General features: G+C 40.8%; 1 protein-coding gene across 1 annotated transcript; it reads left to right on the forward strand.

Annotated features, from left to right (window-relative positions):
* Positions 1–14600: 14600 nt before the first annotated feature.
* On the forward strand, positions 14601–16065 carry LOC149454900 (taste receptor type 2 member 40-like). Its single transcript, XM_089686963.1, has one exon. The coding sequence runs from the start codon at positions 14601–14603 to the stop codon at positions 15585–15587; it is 987 nt and encodes a 328-aa protein (XP_089543089.1). The 3' UTR covers positions 15588–16065.
* The last annotated feature ends 482 nt before the right edge of the window (positions 16066–16547 follow it).

Here is a 16547-nt window from a genome sequence, read left to right on the forward strand (position 1 = left end):
GCACCCAAGCAGAGTCGCCCCACAGCTACTGCTCAGCATGTCTGTTCACACATAGAGCCGCAGCTTGGCCCCACCCCCTCTCCTCATTGGCTCACTGGCTGTTATTGACAGCAGTGGGAACCAATGGCTCTCACTGCTGCCTCAGCCAATGAGGAGGGAGAGTCCCCGGAGAGTGGAGGCTCTTGTGCACATCACTGAATCACGATGGAGCTCAAGTAAGTATGGGGGGGGGGCAGAGAAGGCTGCTGCACACAGAAAGTTTTTTATCTTCATGAATAGAATCCATGAAGTTAAAAAAAACTTTAGCCTTTACAACCACTTTAGTGTTTAGTTCTTTTTAGGGAAGAATGGAATTGAGAGCTTTAATTTTCCTGAAAATTCAGTCAGAATCTGAAGATTTTTGCCATAGTAGTTTCTAAGATGCAATGCCAAACAGGATGTGAGAGAAAATCTCTCTACAGTGAGGGAATTCTTGGCTGTCACCAGGATCACCATATATAGTGTCCCTATTGGAAAATGCCCCCTCTATTCCTATTCTGGTGACTTTGAATGAGCTAAAAGTTCAGTCTGAAAACAAATTTGGACCAAACCTTGGACCAAACACCTGAACATTTACCCATTTGGTGAGAGTCTAATGTCATGTAGCTTTAATCACTTGCCCTCCTGAGGATTTACCCCCCTTCATGACCAGGCCATTTTTTGCTGTTCGGCACTGCGCTATTTCAACTGGTAATTGTGCAGTCGTGCAATACTGTAACCAAACAAAATGTATGTCCTTTTTTTTAAACAAATGGAGCTTTCTTTTGGTGGCAAGGGCGGACTGACCATTGGGAAACTCGGGCACTGCCCGAGGGCCCGGGGTCAGTAGGGGGCCCCATAAGATGCCCCTGGTACATTTTTCATAGGCTTTTTTGAGTTTGGGCAAGGACACAGGGGACCCATGATCCCCTATTGCCTGGGGGCCCCATGAGTTGTCAGTCTGCCCCGTTTGGTGGTATTTGATCACCTCTGTGATTTTTACTTTTTGCGCTATAAACAAAAAAAAGACAAAAAATGTTGAAAAAAACTATATTTTTCAATTTTGGTTATAAAAAATATCCAAGAAACTCAAAGTTAGTTATACATTTTGGCCAAAATGTATTCTGCTGCATGTCTTTGGTAACAAAAATCTCAATACATGTATATTAATTGGTTTGTGTAAAAGTTCTAGCGTCTACATAGCGTATATATATTGGAATTTACGTTGTTTTTACTTTCTGACTGCCTATCACATTTCTGATGCTTTCCCAATTTACAAATGGTGCTGGTTATATCCTGTGAAACTGAAGTAATGAAATGCTTGTAGCTTCCGATTTCTTAGACTATAGAGATGATTGAAGTTATTCTGGTCTCTGATCAGCTCTATAGTCAGCCAGCGGATCTGCCGGCTGCATTCTTGGATTCCCCTGTGGGACAGGAGAGCCCAAGAAACCTGTGGAAGGCAGCAGGAGGGGGGCTGTCCCTTCTCACTGCTTGTAAAAACAATTTAGCAGCTAATTGGCCACTAGGATTGCTTTTAAATGAAAGCCGACCGCCAGCTGAAAATAACAATACCAGGATGATGCCTGTAGCTGACCGGGGGGGGGGGGGGCAGCGGGGGTGCAGGCACATTCACACCCAAGATAAGAAGTGACACAAGATTACATCACTTTGCCAAGAGCTGCTGCTTGCCCGCAAAATGCTGGCAAGCGGTTGCCAAGTAGTTAAAAATAAAACCCTTAAAAAATTAAATTCTCAATATGGTATTTTTTATTTTATTTTATAACAATATTTATATATTTTTTAAAAATACTTTTATCAGAACAGTACAATGTTACCATAGTAACATTGTACTACTGTGGGGGGGGTGATCAGAGATTTTTTTTGCTTTGCAGGAGAAATAAAGATACAGTAATTTCTCCTGCAATGTAAAGCTTGCTGTCATGAATCTAACTCATTCATGAACTGTCATAAATGAGTTAAGTTTTTGACAGCTGAGGATATTGATCTGTGATTGGCTGAAGCTGGTCACATAGTACAGGGTGTTGTGATTGGTCCCATGTATCATGTGACAGCTGTGGGCCAATCATAGCTCACTAGGAAGAGAAGCAGAGCTGTTATGAATGAGATTGATTCATAAGAGCTTTTCTTACATTGTGATCATGTGATTGCATAACGATCACATGACCACCAGGTCCTGTTCATCGGGATTTTCCTTCTGCTGGACACAGCAATCATGGTTGGGGAGGGGAGTGCTGAGTGCCCCCTTGTGTTGGTACAGCCAGAGCAACGTACTCGTACATTGTGGTCTGGCGGTCGGGAAGTGGTTAAGAATCACTAAAATTGGTGCTCTCTTCCGAATTAAATGTAATTTGTTTTGCCTTTCTATATGTCTCTCAGGACAGTACGTAGCCCTCCATGCCATTTGTTTGACAATGCTTGGTATATTAGCCTGGAAAATGGCCATTACTGATTTTTAGCATTTAGCTCCCACCTGAACTTTAGTCATGTTTGTGAAGCCTGCTTGAACTCAGTTAAGTTCAGCTCTCCACTACTGGTGACAACCCAAAATCTGGGATCTGTTGTCACTAGTGATGGGCCGAACACCCCCCTATTCAGTTTGCGGTTGAACATTTGAACTTAACGAAAGTTCAACCGCAAACATCGAACAGGGACAGATCATTAAGTGGTATCTTACTGCATCCAATTATTATTATTTTGAGTTATATTATTAAGTCATGCGGTATTTTAGTAGTGAAAACATTCTTTAATGTTTCAGCTATCAGCGGGGTTCCCTGCTGACAGCTGAATGTAAAAATAATTACTGGCAATTACAAAAATGTTTTTTTAAATGGTGTGGGCTCCCACCCCCCATCCATACCAAGCCCTTCAGGTCTGGTATGGATTTTGAGGGGAACCTCCACGTCAAATTTATTTTTTAAAAATGACATGGGCCCCCCCCCAAAATCCATACCAGACCCTTATCCGAGCATGCAGCCCAGCAGGTCAGGAAAGGGAGGGATGAACGAGCCCCCCTTCTGAACCATACCGGGCCAAATGCCCTCAACATAGGAGGGTGCTTTGGGGCAGGGGGGCTCCCCACCAAAGCACCTTGTGCCCATGTTGTTGGGGACAAGGGCCTCTTACCCACAACCCTGGTGGGTGGTTGTGGGGTCTGCGAGCAGGGGGCTTATCGGTATCTGGAAACCCCCTTTAACAAGGAGGCTCCCAGACCCCCCCCCCCCCATGTGAATGCGTATGTTGTACATGGTATGCTACTCATTCACAACAAAAAGTGTAGTGTAAAAAATTACAGGAGACAGTCTTTGGCAAGTCCTCTATTAAAAACAAAAATTTTTAAAAGTGGCCCCTGAAGTAGATCCAATGTCAATCACGATGTATGCTGCCACTGCTGACAGAAAAAGAAAGAAAAAACCAAAACGCTCTGCTCTCGATGCTGGCTCCCACCGTTTGACAGCTACTCCAGCCTGACAGATCTTAAACACTGTGATGATGTCACAAGGGGGCATGGTCACCCAGTTGACATCACCAGGTAGCCTTGCCCCCTTGTGACATCATCATGTGCTGTGATTGGCCAAAACATTGCACCCGACTTGAGGCTAGGTGCATTGCTTTGACCAATCACAATGCACTGCCAGGGCGCACACCCTTACCGTTTGTGTGTTCACTGAACACAGGAAAGCTGATGTTCAAGTCGAACATCAAGCCCATCTCTAGTTGTCATTTTTATTCTTGGTGATAACAGTAAAACAGGACAAATAGGGTGAATCTTACTAATGGGGACACAAACAGCAATAAAGCTAGGCAGCTGTTATAATCCCTCTCCACTTGACCCAAAACAAAAAAAACTGTTTTGCCTTTAGTTATACTTTAAGTCCACAGCCAAGTATTTTTATACATGAAGAACATTATCTTTATATATTTGTATGTTTCCTGTGTGCTATGCCATAATGCTATTAAAATATTTGTATTGTCTAATGTACATTGTATCTTCCTTGTTAAACACCAACCATGCAGAAAGGGATTTTGTGTTTGTTTTATTTTAGCATGAGTTAGTCTAATGGATCTGGCATAAAATAATACATGATACAAAATGTACAATGCTGCCAGCCTTTGGTGTCCCAACCACAACCTACAGACAGACTTTTTTAAGTGTGTAACATTGGAGTTTATTACAGCTGGGATTTTTATATTCTGGCACTGTTTTTGAAGTATGGGAATGCACAGTGATGTTAGCAGGCTGGCTAGTGTTAACTATGTCTAGATTCCTCCAACAAAGGGATGCTGGCTCAGCACATACTGAAAATGAACTTTCTGCACAGCCACATCCAAAGTATTGGACATGTTTCAAATCCCTTATGAAAACTCTACGTAGCCATCAGAAGCCTTCTTCAACCCTTTTGTGTTTAGGATTCATTGTGCATGCCGAATGAAGGAATTTGACCTTTTACCAGTACTATATACTTACAGTTGCAAGAAAAAGTATGTGAACCCCTTGGGATTACGTGGAGTTTTGCATGAATTGGGCATAAAATGTGCTCTAAACGTCATCTAAGTCACAACAATAGAAGAACACAGTCTGCTGAACATAATACTACACAAACATTAGATGTTGCCATGGTTTAATTGCACATAACATGTAAACATTCACAGTGCAGGGAGGAAAAAGTATGTGAGGCCCTAGCTTAATGACTTCTCCCAGAGCTAATTGGAGCCAGGAGTGAGCCAACCTTGACTCCAATCAGTGTGATGATATTGGATGTGTTGCTGACAGCTGTCCTGCCCTTAAAAAACACACACCTGTTTTGGGTTTACTGGTTTCAAGAAGCACTGTCTGATGTGAACCATGCCTCGCAGAAAAGAGCTCTCAGAAGACCTACGATCAAGAATTGTTGACTTGCATGAAGCTGGAAAGGGTTACAAAAGTATCTCCAAAAGCCTTGATGTTCATGTGTCCACGGTAATTCTAATTCACTGTTGCTGTTTTCTATCTGGTCTAAAACTGTTTTTGACCTAAAGGAACACTTTTTGGATGCCATGGACGTTCTCAAGTTTCCAGGCAAAAAGAATGGTAAAAGTGCAGGCAGGGCACAGGACAAAGCACTAGGGACAAAGTTTAGTTGAAATGGTTTGATACAGTAATGTAATCCTAAGAGATTACAATGTATTGTGTGCATGTCATATTTTTACTTTTTTGAATCTCCCGCCGGTTCCGCCCCCCTGCATACCAACGCTCGCAGGGAACGGAACCTGGAAGACGAACGCCAGCATCAGCCGGAGGACACAGCGGGAGGACATCGCGGGATCGCAGGACAAGGTAAGGATCGGGAGATCGCAGGAGAAGCACTATAGCGTAATCCTGAGTGTGGCTCGGGGTTACCGCTTTTGGTACTGTAAATTAATCCCAAATCGCACTCGGGATTACTGCTAGGGAGGTTAAGACCACCTGTAACTTGGCATACAGAGACAGGCAGAGTGCCTGTCTCTATGCGATGTGTAGTAGACAGCATGTTTGCCACTCCTACCCCCTCCCCTCTCCACATTCTACTGGTTCTTAAGGATACTGTTGGCTTCACCGCCAACAGCCTATGATGCTGACCGTGAGCCTGATGGGGAAGCTGACACACTGGTTTCTCATCAGGTCCACTCTTTCCTTGTGATTAACAGTAGGCAGCGGGTGGATTCTATAGTCAATACCAGGCTGTTTATTAGCTACAGATCTGCCCACTGCCTATTGTCAATCACAAGAAGAGTGACCTGATGGGGAACTAGTGTCTCTGAATCCCTGTCAGGCTGCTGTGCTAGCTGTGTGACAACTACAGCAGTGCAAGAAAGATCAGCTGTGGGCATAGTGCCAGTATGAATTGTGGTAAAAGTGAGCGCTGACCAAAAAGAAAGCAGCTGTGCACTCTAAGCAACCAATGTACACTTATAACCAGAATAATAGAACAGGGCAGCGCTTGAGAAAAATATGAACAGATAAAATATACAAATGCAGATACTGATAAAAAGTCATACCAGGTGACTGGTAGCAATCAATGGTGGTGCTCCGTGAAGTATAGTAGAAATGCGCACTTACCAGAAAGTAAATAAATATGAGCGGTGTATATCATATTTTGGGGATCCACATCAGAAAAAGGTCTGGTCAGAATGGGTGAATCCTTCCTCAGGGTTGCATTCAGAACTCGCCCAAAAGCAAAGTGGAACAGATCCAGGTGACAAGAGGTCTCCTAATGCAGGATGGATGGGAGGGGTTACCTGTTTACAGGAGATCTTCCTCCTCTTGGTATGGTGCCTAGGATCGTGATAACGGGCTCTGCAAATAAAACTCCTCTCAAGGAGTCAGGGAAGGACGCCCATAGTGTAGTATGATAGAAAACTACTTTATTGTAAACAGAGTAGCGGTTTGCAAACATATGTCATCCAGGTATATAGAATTAACTAACCCTAGGAGATTCAAAGATGGCCACCGGGCCTCAACGTGGCTCCGGCGGCGTAGCGTCACGATGTCTGGGCTCCTCCTTACACGTTACGTGCGCACGCACTTCATCAGAGGAATGAAGTGCGTTCCTGTATGGACACTACATTGTGGAGGCACAATGGAATACTAAAGAGTCTCTACAACACTGTTTATGAATTCCCTTGGAAGTCTTTTTGCAGAATCAATCAAAACTTTTTTTTCTTAAACATTACATGGGATTTACTAACTGCTGTGATAAGATATCACCCTCGCAGAGAGAGCATTGTTTTCTCTGGGTGGGCTGACTAAAGCCGGCCATAGATGATACGATTTTCTTTCCTGATACCTTGGGTTGCATGAAAGAGAATCACTCAATTCCCCCAATTCAACACAGTCAGTGTTCATAAGGGAATCCCTCCCACAGAACTATTGTGTTCTTCCGGCAGGGGGTCGCAGGGGCAAGCCTTCCCTGCCAGGAGAACACAGTGATTATTGCTAGTGGCTACAGGCACTAGTTGTACAACAATCAATTTGGGTACATTCAGCCTGCCCATAGATGGTACGAATCTCGGCTGATCCCTGCTGAACTGGCAGAGATTCTAACATCCATGGCCGACAACAGCCTGTGTCAATGGGCTTTGGGCTTGCGTTGATGAGATAAGTTTGACATCAGTTTAAAATTCTTTTGAAGTTATTCAGAATATAATGTAAAGTGATTTTGACAGTTAGATAACCTGCTTCATGCATTCCAACAGGCTTGTATGGATTTACAAAACCTGTCGGACATAAACAAAAGCCTGTTGAAACAGGCCCTAACAAGCTTAACCCCTTCCCGCCGGTGCCTCCTGGCCCTTTAACCTCCCTAGCGGTATGATTATTTCATATTTTTGGTGCTGAAAGCGGTACCATTATTTTGCATGGAAATATGTCGTTTTTTTTATTGTAGGCTGTCATTTTTAGGAATAACTCACTGAAATCTGTCTGAACAAGATTCTAAATCATACATTTAATTCAATAATATAATCAAACCAAAAACACTGAAATTTGAAATAGAGCGCCAAGTTCGCACATCGCTGAGCAAAGTCGCAAAATCGTTTTCAGTGTCTGATGACGAATTTCCCCATGAATCATTATCACTCAATTCTGCAAGTAGTTCTGATTTACTATCGCTGTTCTCTAGCTGATCTAAACCCGCTTTTGACCTAAAGGGACGCTTTTTGGACGCCATGGACTTTTCTAAGTTTCCAGGCAGAAAGAACAATCAAAATGCAGACAGGGGACAGGACAAAGCAGTAGGGACAAAATGTATGTGAAATGGGTTGAAACAGCAATGTTTTACTATGTAAAATCGTTTTGAAAAAAATGATTTTTTTAACATTTTCAAATTTCCCACCGCCGCCGCCGGCGCCCGTACGTCCCGACGTCCCGACGTCACAGGGACCGGAACACAGGAGGCGGATGCCGGCGTCCGCCGGAGGAGATGGCCGGGGACGCTGCAGGGGACACATCGTGGGAGCCAAGGACAAGGTAAGTGCTGCAGGGACTCCCTATGCAGCGCCGCATGGTAAGCCCGAGTGTAGCTCGGGGTTACCGCTTTTGGTACAGACAATTTACCCCGAGCTACACTCGGGAATACCGTTAGGGAGGTTAAGGGTTTCAGAAGCCAGGAGGCGGGGCAGACAGGGTGGGGTTTAGGGATCACGTGACCGCTGTGACGCATCATCACGGCGGTCACATGATCGGGAAAGGTCCCGATCGAAAGATCAGACCGGGACCTTTCCGTGAGTACCGGACATGTGTGCTGGGAGCGCGCAAGGTGCGTGCTCTCAGCACATATGTTTTTTGTTAATTGCACGCAAATGTGCGGCCGCTTGGCGTCTAGGCCCAGACGCCGGGAGGCCGCACATTTGTGTGCTGCCGGCGTGAAGAGGTTAAAGCGGAACTTCACTCTCTCAATCAACATGGACTATTTTTAATTCTTATGCTTCTAGCATTAGAAAATGGACAGGAAAATGTATCATATTTACTTGTTTTACATTGTTTTAACATTTCTTCAGTTACTTCCTGGTTTCCAGGCCTACGCAAATGATGTCATACATTCCAGGATTCTTCAGGAGTGGAGGGTTCTCATCTCAGCGAATGCCCGTGCTAAGGGCACATGGATTCCAGGAAGTAAATGCTACGTGAATCATCTGTTCTTACTCAAGATGGCCACTGCCAAAAATGCCAGGGGGTGTTTTTCAAAATAATTTCAAAATAAAGCATAGAGACATGGATGGATGGGTGAGTTTGCTATGAATATTAGTAAATCATTAAATAGCATTTTTGGTTGGTGGTGCTCACATGCAGTGCAGTTCCACTTTAAGCCACCCATAAATAATCATGATTCATGTTTTTTCAACCAGAGGGTTGAGTGAAAAAAAATCACTAGATTCTCCCATCCACACATTCTATAAGAAGTCAATAATGTAATGTATACATGACCGTAAAAAAAGGCATTAGGGAAAAAAAACTTTAAAGTGTTTCTAAACTCACAACAGTAAAATCACTCAGTATATGCAGTAAAGCATGCTTGTTATACTTACTGTGGAACCTAAGGGGTTATTGCTTATGTAAAAAGGCTGTTTGATCTTGTCTTCTCTGATCCTCCCCTTCTTCTACTGTTCCCAGTCCATCTGCTGATAGTACAGAGCTCTAGGAGTCACTCTGCACATGCTCAATTTAGTGTGCCGTGCTAGAGAGTTTTTTTTCTTCTTTAGGAGGGTGCATATGATTAGCACAGGACAAACAGAGGTCAGGGGTTATGCAGTCTCGTATGACAGTCAGAGGAGAATGAAAACTCCTTTTTCAAGATTCACCAGTGCTCTGCAGGATACTGATAGCAGTCACAAGACTGCTGTAACTGCTGATGAGAAAGGGTATTTAACAGTCTATATTTACTAAGATAATTGTATTTCCATGTTGTGTGTACTGTGTGTACAGATATAGGGAATGCAGGGTCCTGGGTTTAGTAACACTTTAAGGCTTTAGAACCACTTTAAATAGTCCAGTAGCACAAGAAATAGAAGTAATGAAGAAATAAAGTATTGTTACATGGTCCTGTTGTTAACAATGGCAAAGTGAATGCATGTACTCCTGAGACAAAGCAAAACTACATAACAACCAGTAGTAGCCACTCAGCACACTTATAATAGTTCCTAATGTATTTAATGTATTGTCAAGTCATCATTTTCAGGAGTCGTGGGAATCAAGAGATGTTAAAGACATATAATTATCCTTGTAGCTCTTATTCATAAGGCAATAAAAGAAGCAGAAGTCAGACTACTCCCAAGACAGGTCAGAATAATGTAGCTTTGCATGTCCATGGCCTTTCTATGGGTAAGAAAGCACCAAACATTCCTTATAGTATAGAACACACCATTGCTAAAGACTTTTTTTTTCCTGTAAAAAAAGCTTATTCAATAGATTTTTTTTTGTAAGTGCATCAGCAGTGGAAATTGACTAGGTATTGTTTTATTCTCTGGAAATCCAAGAACAACAAATAGCCTAAGCCAAAACTATATGTTACATAAAGACATACAGATTACAGGAGTTTCTATTTGTCTGAGGATCTAAAGACAAGGTAAAATATTTTTATTTATATTTTTAACAGGTACATTTAATTTTACTTTGCTTTCTTAGTGTGGTGTATTAAGAATAAAAGGGGCAACATTATGAATTGCAGTTTGGGATATTTTCACATTTCATATAGGGGAGACAGAAATGATCAAGTAAAATGTTTTTGAATTAATCCAAATGGCAGCAGCATTGAAATGGATATGTTGGAATTCAGAAAGAATTTTCTTGCATTAGTATGAACATATATCTATGTTTTATTGTATCATGGTTTCCGCTACATCAGGAAATTAATGCTAGCCACACCTGCGAACTGAACAACAGAAAATCAGTTGTTTCCCTAATCTAAGGTAAACAGCAAGAATGAAGGAATCCTTAGCCTGTATTCAGGCAGCAGCAACACCTATGGCTACTTGAATACTGAAACAGTGACCAATAATTTTTCATCCAGTTCAGTTGATTTCAAATTGACTTTTCAAATCGCATTTTGGGTGATTTACCAAGATCTGGCTGAAATTCGAACTGTCTATGGCCAGCTGTAGTTCACAATCTAGATAATCTCGAAGCAGTATATATTTACAGATCTACGATCCAAACCACCACAATGGTTTATGTCTGTTCTCTACTGACTGCTAAATGAGTTTTTCAGTATAAAGAAGACAAATAATTGTGGTGTAGGCTAAAAGGGAGCTCAAAATCCATCCCTTAAACCAATGCCAGGCACAACTGAACGTTCATACATATATTTTCTGTTTTAAGGAGGCTCTGCTGCACTTCATCATGCTCCTTGAATGTTTACCAGGGAAAGCAATTATTTACTTTTTCATCAATTCTTGTATTAGTGACAGCACTACAGTTCTCCTCCCTGTTAGCTCGTGCACACAGCTTTGGATGGCAAGTGTACAGTGAAGCACACGGACACAGCACATAGTAAAACAGCACACAGTTAACCCTTTGATCACCCCTCATGTTAACCCCTTCCTGTTCAGTGCCATTAGTACAGTGTCAGTCCTTTTTTTTTAGCACTGATCACTGTATTGGTGTCACTGGGGATGTCAGTGACACCAAGTCAGTTCCCCCAGTGTCAGAATGCCTGCCGCAGTCCCGTAGTCCCACTATAAATTGCTGATCATCACTATTACTAGTAAAAATAACAAATAAAAAAAATCCCAGTGTATATACCACCATTTTTAAACGCTATAACTTACACATAAACCAATTAATTTACACGTATTGGGATTTTTCTTAGCAAGAACTGTTTTGGATGTGATCACTTAACCGACCACAGCTGTTGTGATCTACCAGTGAGCCTAATTAATGTGAGAATACGTGCACGTGGAAGTAAGACATTGGCACAGAATGCAGTTTGCCAACTTTCTAATTTCTACTTTATTGAGGAAATAACAGTAACATTTATAAGTCTCATGACGCAGGCGAAGCATGTCCGATGATTGGGTGAAAAGTCCCCTAAGTTTCCTGCGTGTTCTTCCATCCGTGTTGATATCTTCCAATCATTGTCACCAAAACGAATCATTCCCTTTTATGGGGGTTGTTTACATTAAAAGATACTTTTCTTCTAATGAGTCACCTAGGGTGAGACTCCGGATGAAGGCGCCATCCTAATTATCATTGTTCTGTCAACCTATATCTGATTGTTTACTTAAGAGAGTAAGGAATTTAAAGAGCAAGAAGCAGAAAGTAGCAAGACTATAAAATTGTCATTTTACTGATCATCTAATAGAACGTGGACTGTCTATCACAATCCACTACAGAACATGTAGCAGAATACATTTTGGCCTAAATTTATGACAAAATGTGATTTTTTTTTTTTTTTACTGGACATGTTTAATAGCAAAATGTCAAAAATATTGTTCTTTTCTCAAAATTGTCGATCTTTTTGTTTATAGCTCAAAAAAATTTAAAAAAAGCACAGGCGATCAAATACCACCGAAAAAAAGCTCAATTCGAGGGAAAAAAAGGACGTGCAATTGTCAAAGTAATGCAGCGCCGTAATGCAAAAAATGGCCTGGTCAGGAAGGGGGGTAAATCCTGTGGAGGGCAAGTAGTTAAAGACACACTCTAAATGTACGGTAACTGTTGTGAATCTCCATTTTTTCCACATATAAATGTAGCACTTTCCAGAGTTGATAATTCAGAAACTATATTCTACTGTCATGAAAAGTTTTATAACGCAACCATTTTCCCAGTTTTCATTGTAACTGATGCAGATTAATACCTCACTGTACTCTGAAATCGAAGTATAGAACAAAAAAAAATTGGAAACAAAAATGAAATCATGGAATTGTTTTACTAAGGCCATAAATACTCAGTGGTGCCACTCCAGGCTGAGGTGTAGAGCCCCATTGGCACTCAGGACAATAGGCCAGAGTAAGAAAAACTCATCCAATGAGTAAAGAACATTTTAGCTTGAAACCACTGCTCGCCTTAGCCAATCCTATTATGGACATGTGAAAGCCTCAGTCAATGCCACTCCTCTTGCCATGCCGCTAGGGTGCATTACCCAAGGAGAAGCATTGACTGAGGCTTTCACATGCACACATCCATACTAGGATCCACTAAAGCAAGTGGCTTTTTCAAGCTAAAACATGGAACTGTTTTGTTTAAAATGTAAGCAAAATTGTTTACTCCTCCATATTGCCCCATTTTGCAGACTTAACAGTTAAACATGCCTGTGGCATTCTTTCCACAATTAAAAATCAAATATTGTAAAGTTATTTCCAACACTGCTGCTGAAGTTCTCACAAGTGTATTGCCCTTGTATTTTTCTTTTCTTTCACTCTTCTGTCCAGGTTATCCCAAACCAGCTAGATGGGACTGTGTTGGTCATTCCATAGTGTGAAGCCTACCATCTTGTTCTTTTCTGTGCAGTTGTTCTGACATAGCCTGGAGGTACAGTACTCAATTGTTTTGGGCAATTATCTTGCTGTAAGATGAACTCCTGATCAACTACACATAGAGTAGATCAGGAGGTTTTGCATAGCACTGTAAAATGCTGTGGTAGAACTTTTGGTTCAGGATGCTGGTCATTCTGAGCAAGTTGCTGACTCTAAATCAAACAAAAGAGCCCCATACCATCATGGTTCCTCCTCCATGTTTAATAGTTGATGTCACACACTGAGAAACTATCCTTTTCAAGTATGCAGAAAACCTCTGCATAATAAAAGAGTTGAATTTTTGATTCACTATCCATAGGACCATCTTTTGGTCTTTAGCTGTCCACTGGCAGTGGGTTTTGGCACAGGAAAGTCTCTTTTTCTTATTTTGCTATTTTAACAATGGCTTAACATGTGAAATCTATAGTTTAAAGTCATAGTTGAAGAGGAGACTTAATTACTGCTGCTGCTAAACTGCACTTGAAATTGTTGTGAGGAGCCTACTGCTCAAGCTGTTTATTTTAGAAATGTGTCTTCTAAATCCATTTCTGGCATGTTCTGTCAGAGTTTTCCCTACTTTCCAAGTGCCTTTTAAAGGTGTAGGAAGCTATACCCACTGACACCTTGGCTTCCTTTGCAATTTCTCTAACTGCCTACGTTTCAATAAAAACTGGATAAATGGTGGTGTTGTAACACAGCAACAAAAAAGCGTATTACCTATTATCACTTGTTCCATTTAATACATAGACATACACATATCATCAAATAGACACACAAACATATACCATCATCATCATTACCAAAACAAGTGTTTAACAAGATATATGAATATAGACGACCATCATGACTGCCATGGTATATTAAAAAAAAAATTGGAAACACTACATTATTTGCAGGTGTGAAAGTGACCACGTGTTTCACTTTAAAAGCAGAAGTGATGTAACATTCTTTTGCTTTCCCTGTGTGATGAGTCACCTAGCTAACAAGTGGGAAGCTTCACTTTTGTCATTCACTGTGCGCAATGCTAGTAATATGCAGTCATGTCAGAGCTTACTGAGTTTCAAAGAGGGCAAATTGTTCGTACCTCTGTGACTGAAGTTGCCAATTTATTTACTGTGTTGTGAGGCACAGTATCAAAGGTTATGACGGCATATACAGTTTACGGGAAAACATAATCTGATAAGCATAAGTGCAGTCAATACAGTCAACTGACTGAATGAGGCAAAAAGGACATTGCACAAGATTGTGGCCCGAAATAAAAAAACAACTTCTGCAAAACTGACTGCAGAGCTCAATCTCAGTCTTCATGGGAGGCAGTCTTTAAGAACTGTAAATCTTTCAAATAAAAAAAAAAAATAGTATCATGTCTATAAGAGCATAAAATCTCATAACAAACCTTGGCTGATATAATAATATAAAAATATGATAACACATAGTAGTAAATATAACTTGCCTGAAAGGTCTATTATCAACCATCATTATTTTCTCTTTACTAGGTATAAATGGTACAAGATTAATTTTGACAGGTGGATCAGGAAACCACTGAAAGCAAAGTTTTTTCCACAATTTTTGGCCTTTTCTCAATATATCCAATGTTTCCAGTATTAATTCTGGCTTTATTGACTATTTTGTCCCTGAGCACCCTCATTGCAGTTTTCACAAACTTACTCATCATTGTTGTGAACCTTATAGACAAAGCTAAGGGGAAAAAAATGAGCTCGTCTGACCTCATTGTGGTGACTATCTGCATATCCAACATTATATTTCAAATTACTATGTTAATCAATGATGTTATGAGTTACGTTGACAGTGATGTGTATTTTACTGACGGAGTCTTTACAGTGTCACTTGTCTTTCTCATTCTACCAATTTATTCCAGCTTCTGGTTTACAGTTTGCCTTTCCATCAATTATTACTTGCAGATTGTCATCACCACTCATCCTATTTTAATCCGTCTGAAGCTTGCAGGTGCTCAGCTGATTCCACCGCTTATATTGGTTTCCTTATTCATTTCCTTAGCTTCTGGCCTCCCTGCAGCCTGGAACATCTACAAAGATCCTCTGGAATCAAATATATCAAATAATGAGAGTGAGGTAGCATCATACCCCAAACTGAGCACTGCATATCTACTGCCCAGTAACCTTGTCAGCTGTTCCCTACCATTGGTCCTCGTAGGAATTACTAATGGGTTGATCATCAAGACACTTGTTACCAACACTCAGAAGTCAGACAAGAATACAAAGGGAGAACTGAATGCTCGGGCAGAAGGACGGATCCGGGCAGCCAGGACAATAAGCTGTCTTTTCATTGTGTATGTGTCATTTTATGTAGCTGAAATCTTTGTATTTATAGATTATTTCCCTCAGAACAGCCCAGAATTCGGTGGCTGTTTAGTGATCATCTATATTTACTCACCTGCCCAGTCAATTGTCCTTATTTTTGGCAGCCCAAAACTAAAACAAGTATTTGTAACCATATTCCACTGTATAGGAGGCATCAACAAAGGGAAGCCAAGGACTCCAACTGTACTATTTATCAAGCTCAGAAATATGAAACAGGTACACTTTCCAAAAGAGTGAAGAACAAAATACAGTATAGTAGTTTGTACTGACAGGACTCCCCATTTTACCAGTAAGAAATACAGTCAGCATATTATCACCAGTAAACAAATACAGTACTATAATATCAGTATATGTATACCTGCCCTCTTTATTTATTGTGAACCTTTGGTTCACAGCTTCCAAATCAGCCGCTGAAGGTTCTAAATTCTAATGTGATAAAATGTTACTGCTGCATCGTAAAGGTTTATTTTCTATCCAGAACCAACAAAAGCAGAAACTTGTCAAAGACATGCTCCTCTAGGCCCCAAAACCTATGGACTTTTCTTATAAATACTGATTCCAGAAACAAAGCAGACACAGCGGCCATATTGGTTCCCCTGGTTTCATGCTATACACCTATGGGATGAGGTGAAATGCTGTTATAACGAGGAAAAAATGTGAGTGTAATTATTGTGTTTCAAAAACTGTTTTTATTAAACAATATTGCACTATGGAAGGTTTTCTCTTGTGTCTTGTATAACTATTGAGTGGAGGTGGAATGGAAATCCTGTGATCCCTGGATGAGCAATCTACAATAAGGATCTGGTATAGAGGAGAGTAATAGCCTTTTGGCCCTGTGTGGGTCAGTGTGGGGAGGTGAGCAGGCATTACTGCCATTTGAGGATTTTGTGCACTAGAAGTGAAGATCACTTTTTTCACAAAGTTTCACCAGCATGGACTTGTTTTCATATATACACGGATGGTTTTCGCATTTGTGTGATTCACAGCTATATGTTAAATAATTGTATAATAATTCTATTGAATATTATGGATACACAAGATATATTTGTTATCATCCATTTACTTTTTTGTCACTACATATTTTTTGTATTTATGAGTTTATTATCACAGAGCACTATTAGTTATTAATGGCACTATAGTATATATATTATTTTTACAGCGCTTCACTAATTTATGGATACATATTTGATCACTTAT

The sequence above is a fragment of the Staurois parvus genome, unplaced genomic scaffold (assembly GCF_062004578.1).
Source record: "Staurois parvus isolate SC_StPar_1 unplaced genomic scaffold, SC_StPar_1.0 ptg000415l, whole genome shotgun sequence".
In the NCBI taxonomy this organism is placed as follows: domain Eukaryota; kingdom Metazoa; phylum Chordata; class Amphibia; order Anura; family Ranidae; genus Staurois; species Staurois parvus.

What these genes read in the sequence shown, in the direction of transcription:
- LOC149454900 (XM_089686963.1), top strand. Translation starts at nt 14,601, where the DNA reads ATGTTTCCAGTATTAATTCTGGCTTTATTGACTATTTTGTCCCTGAGC.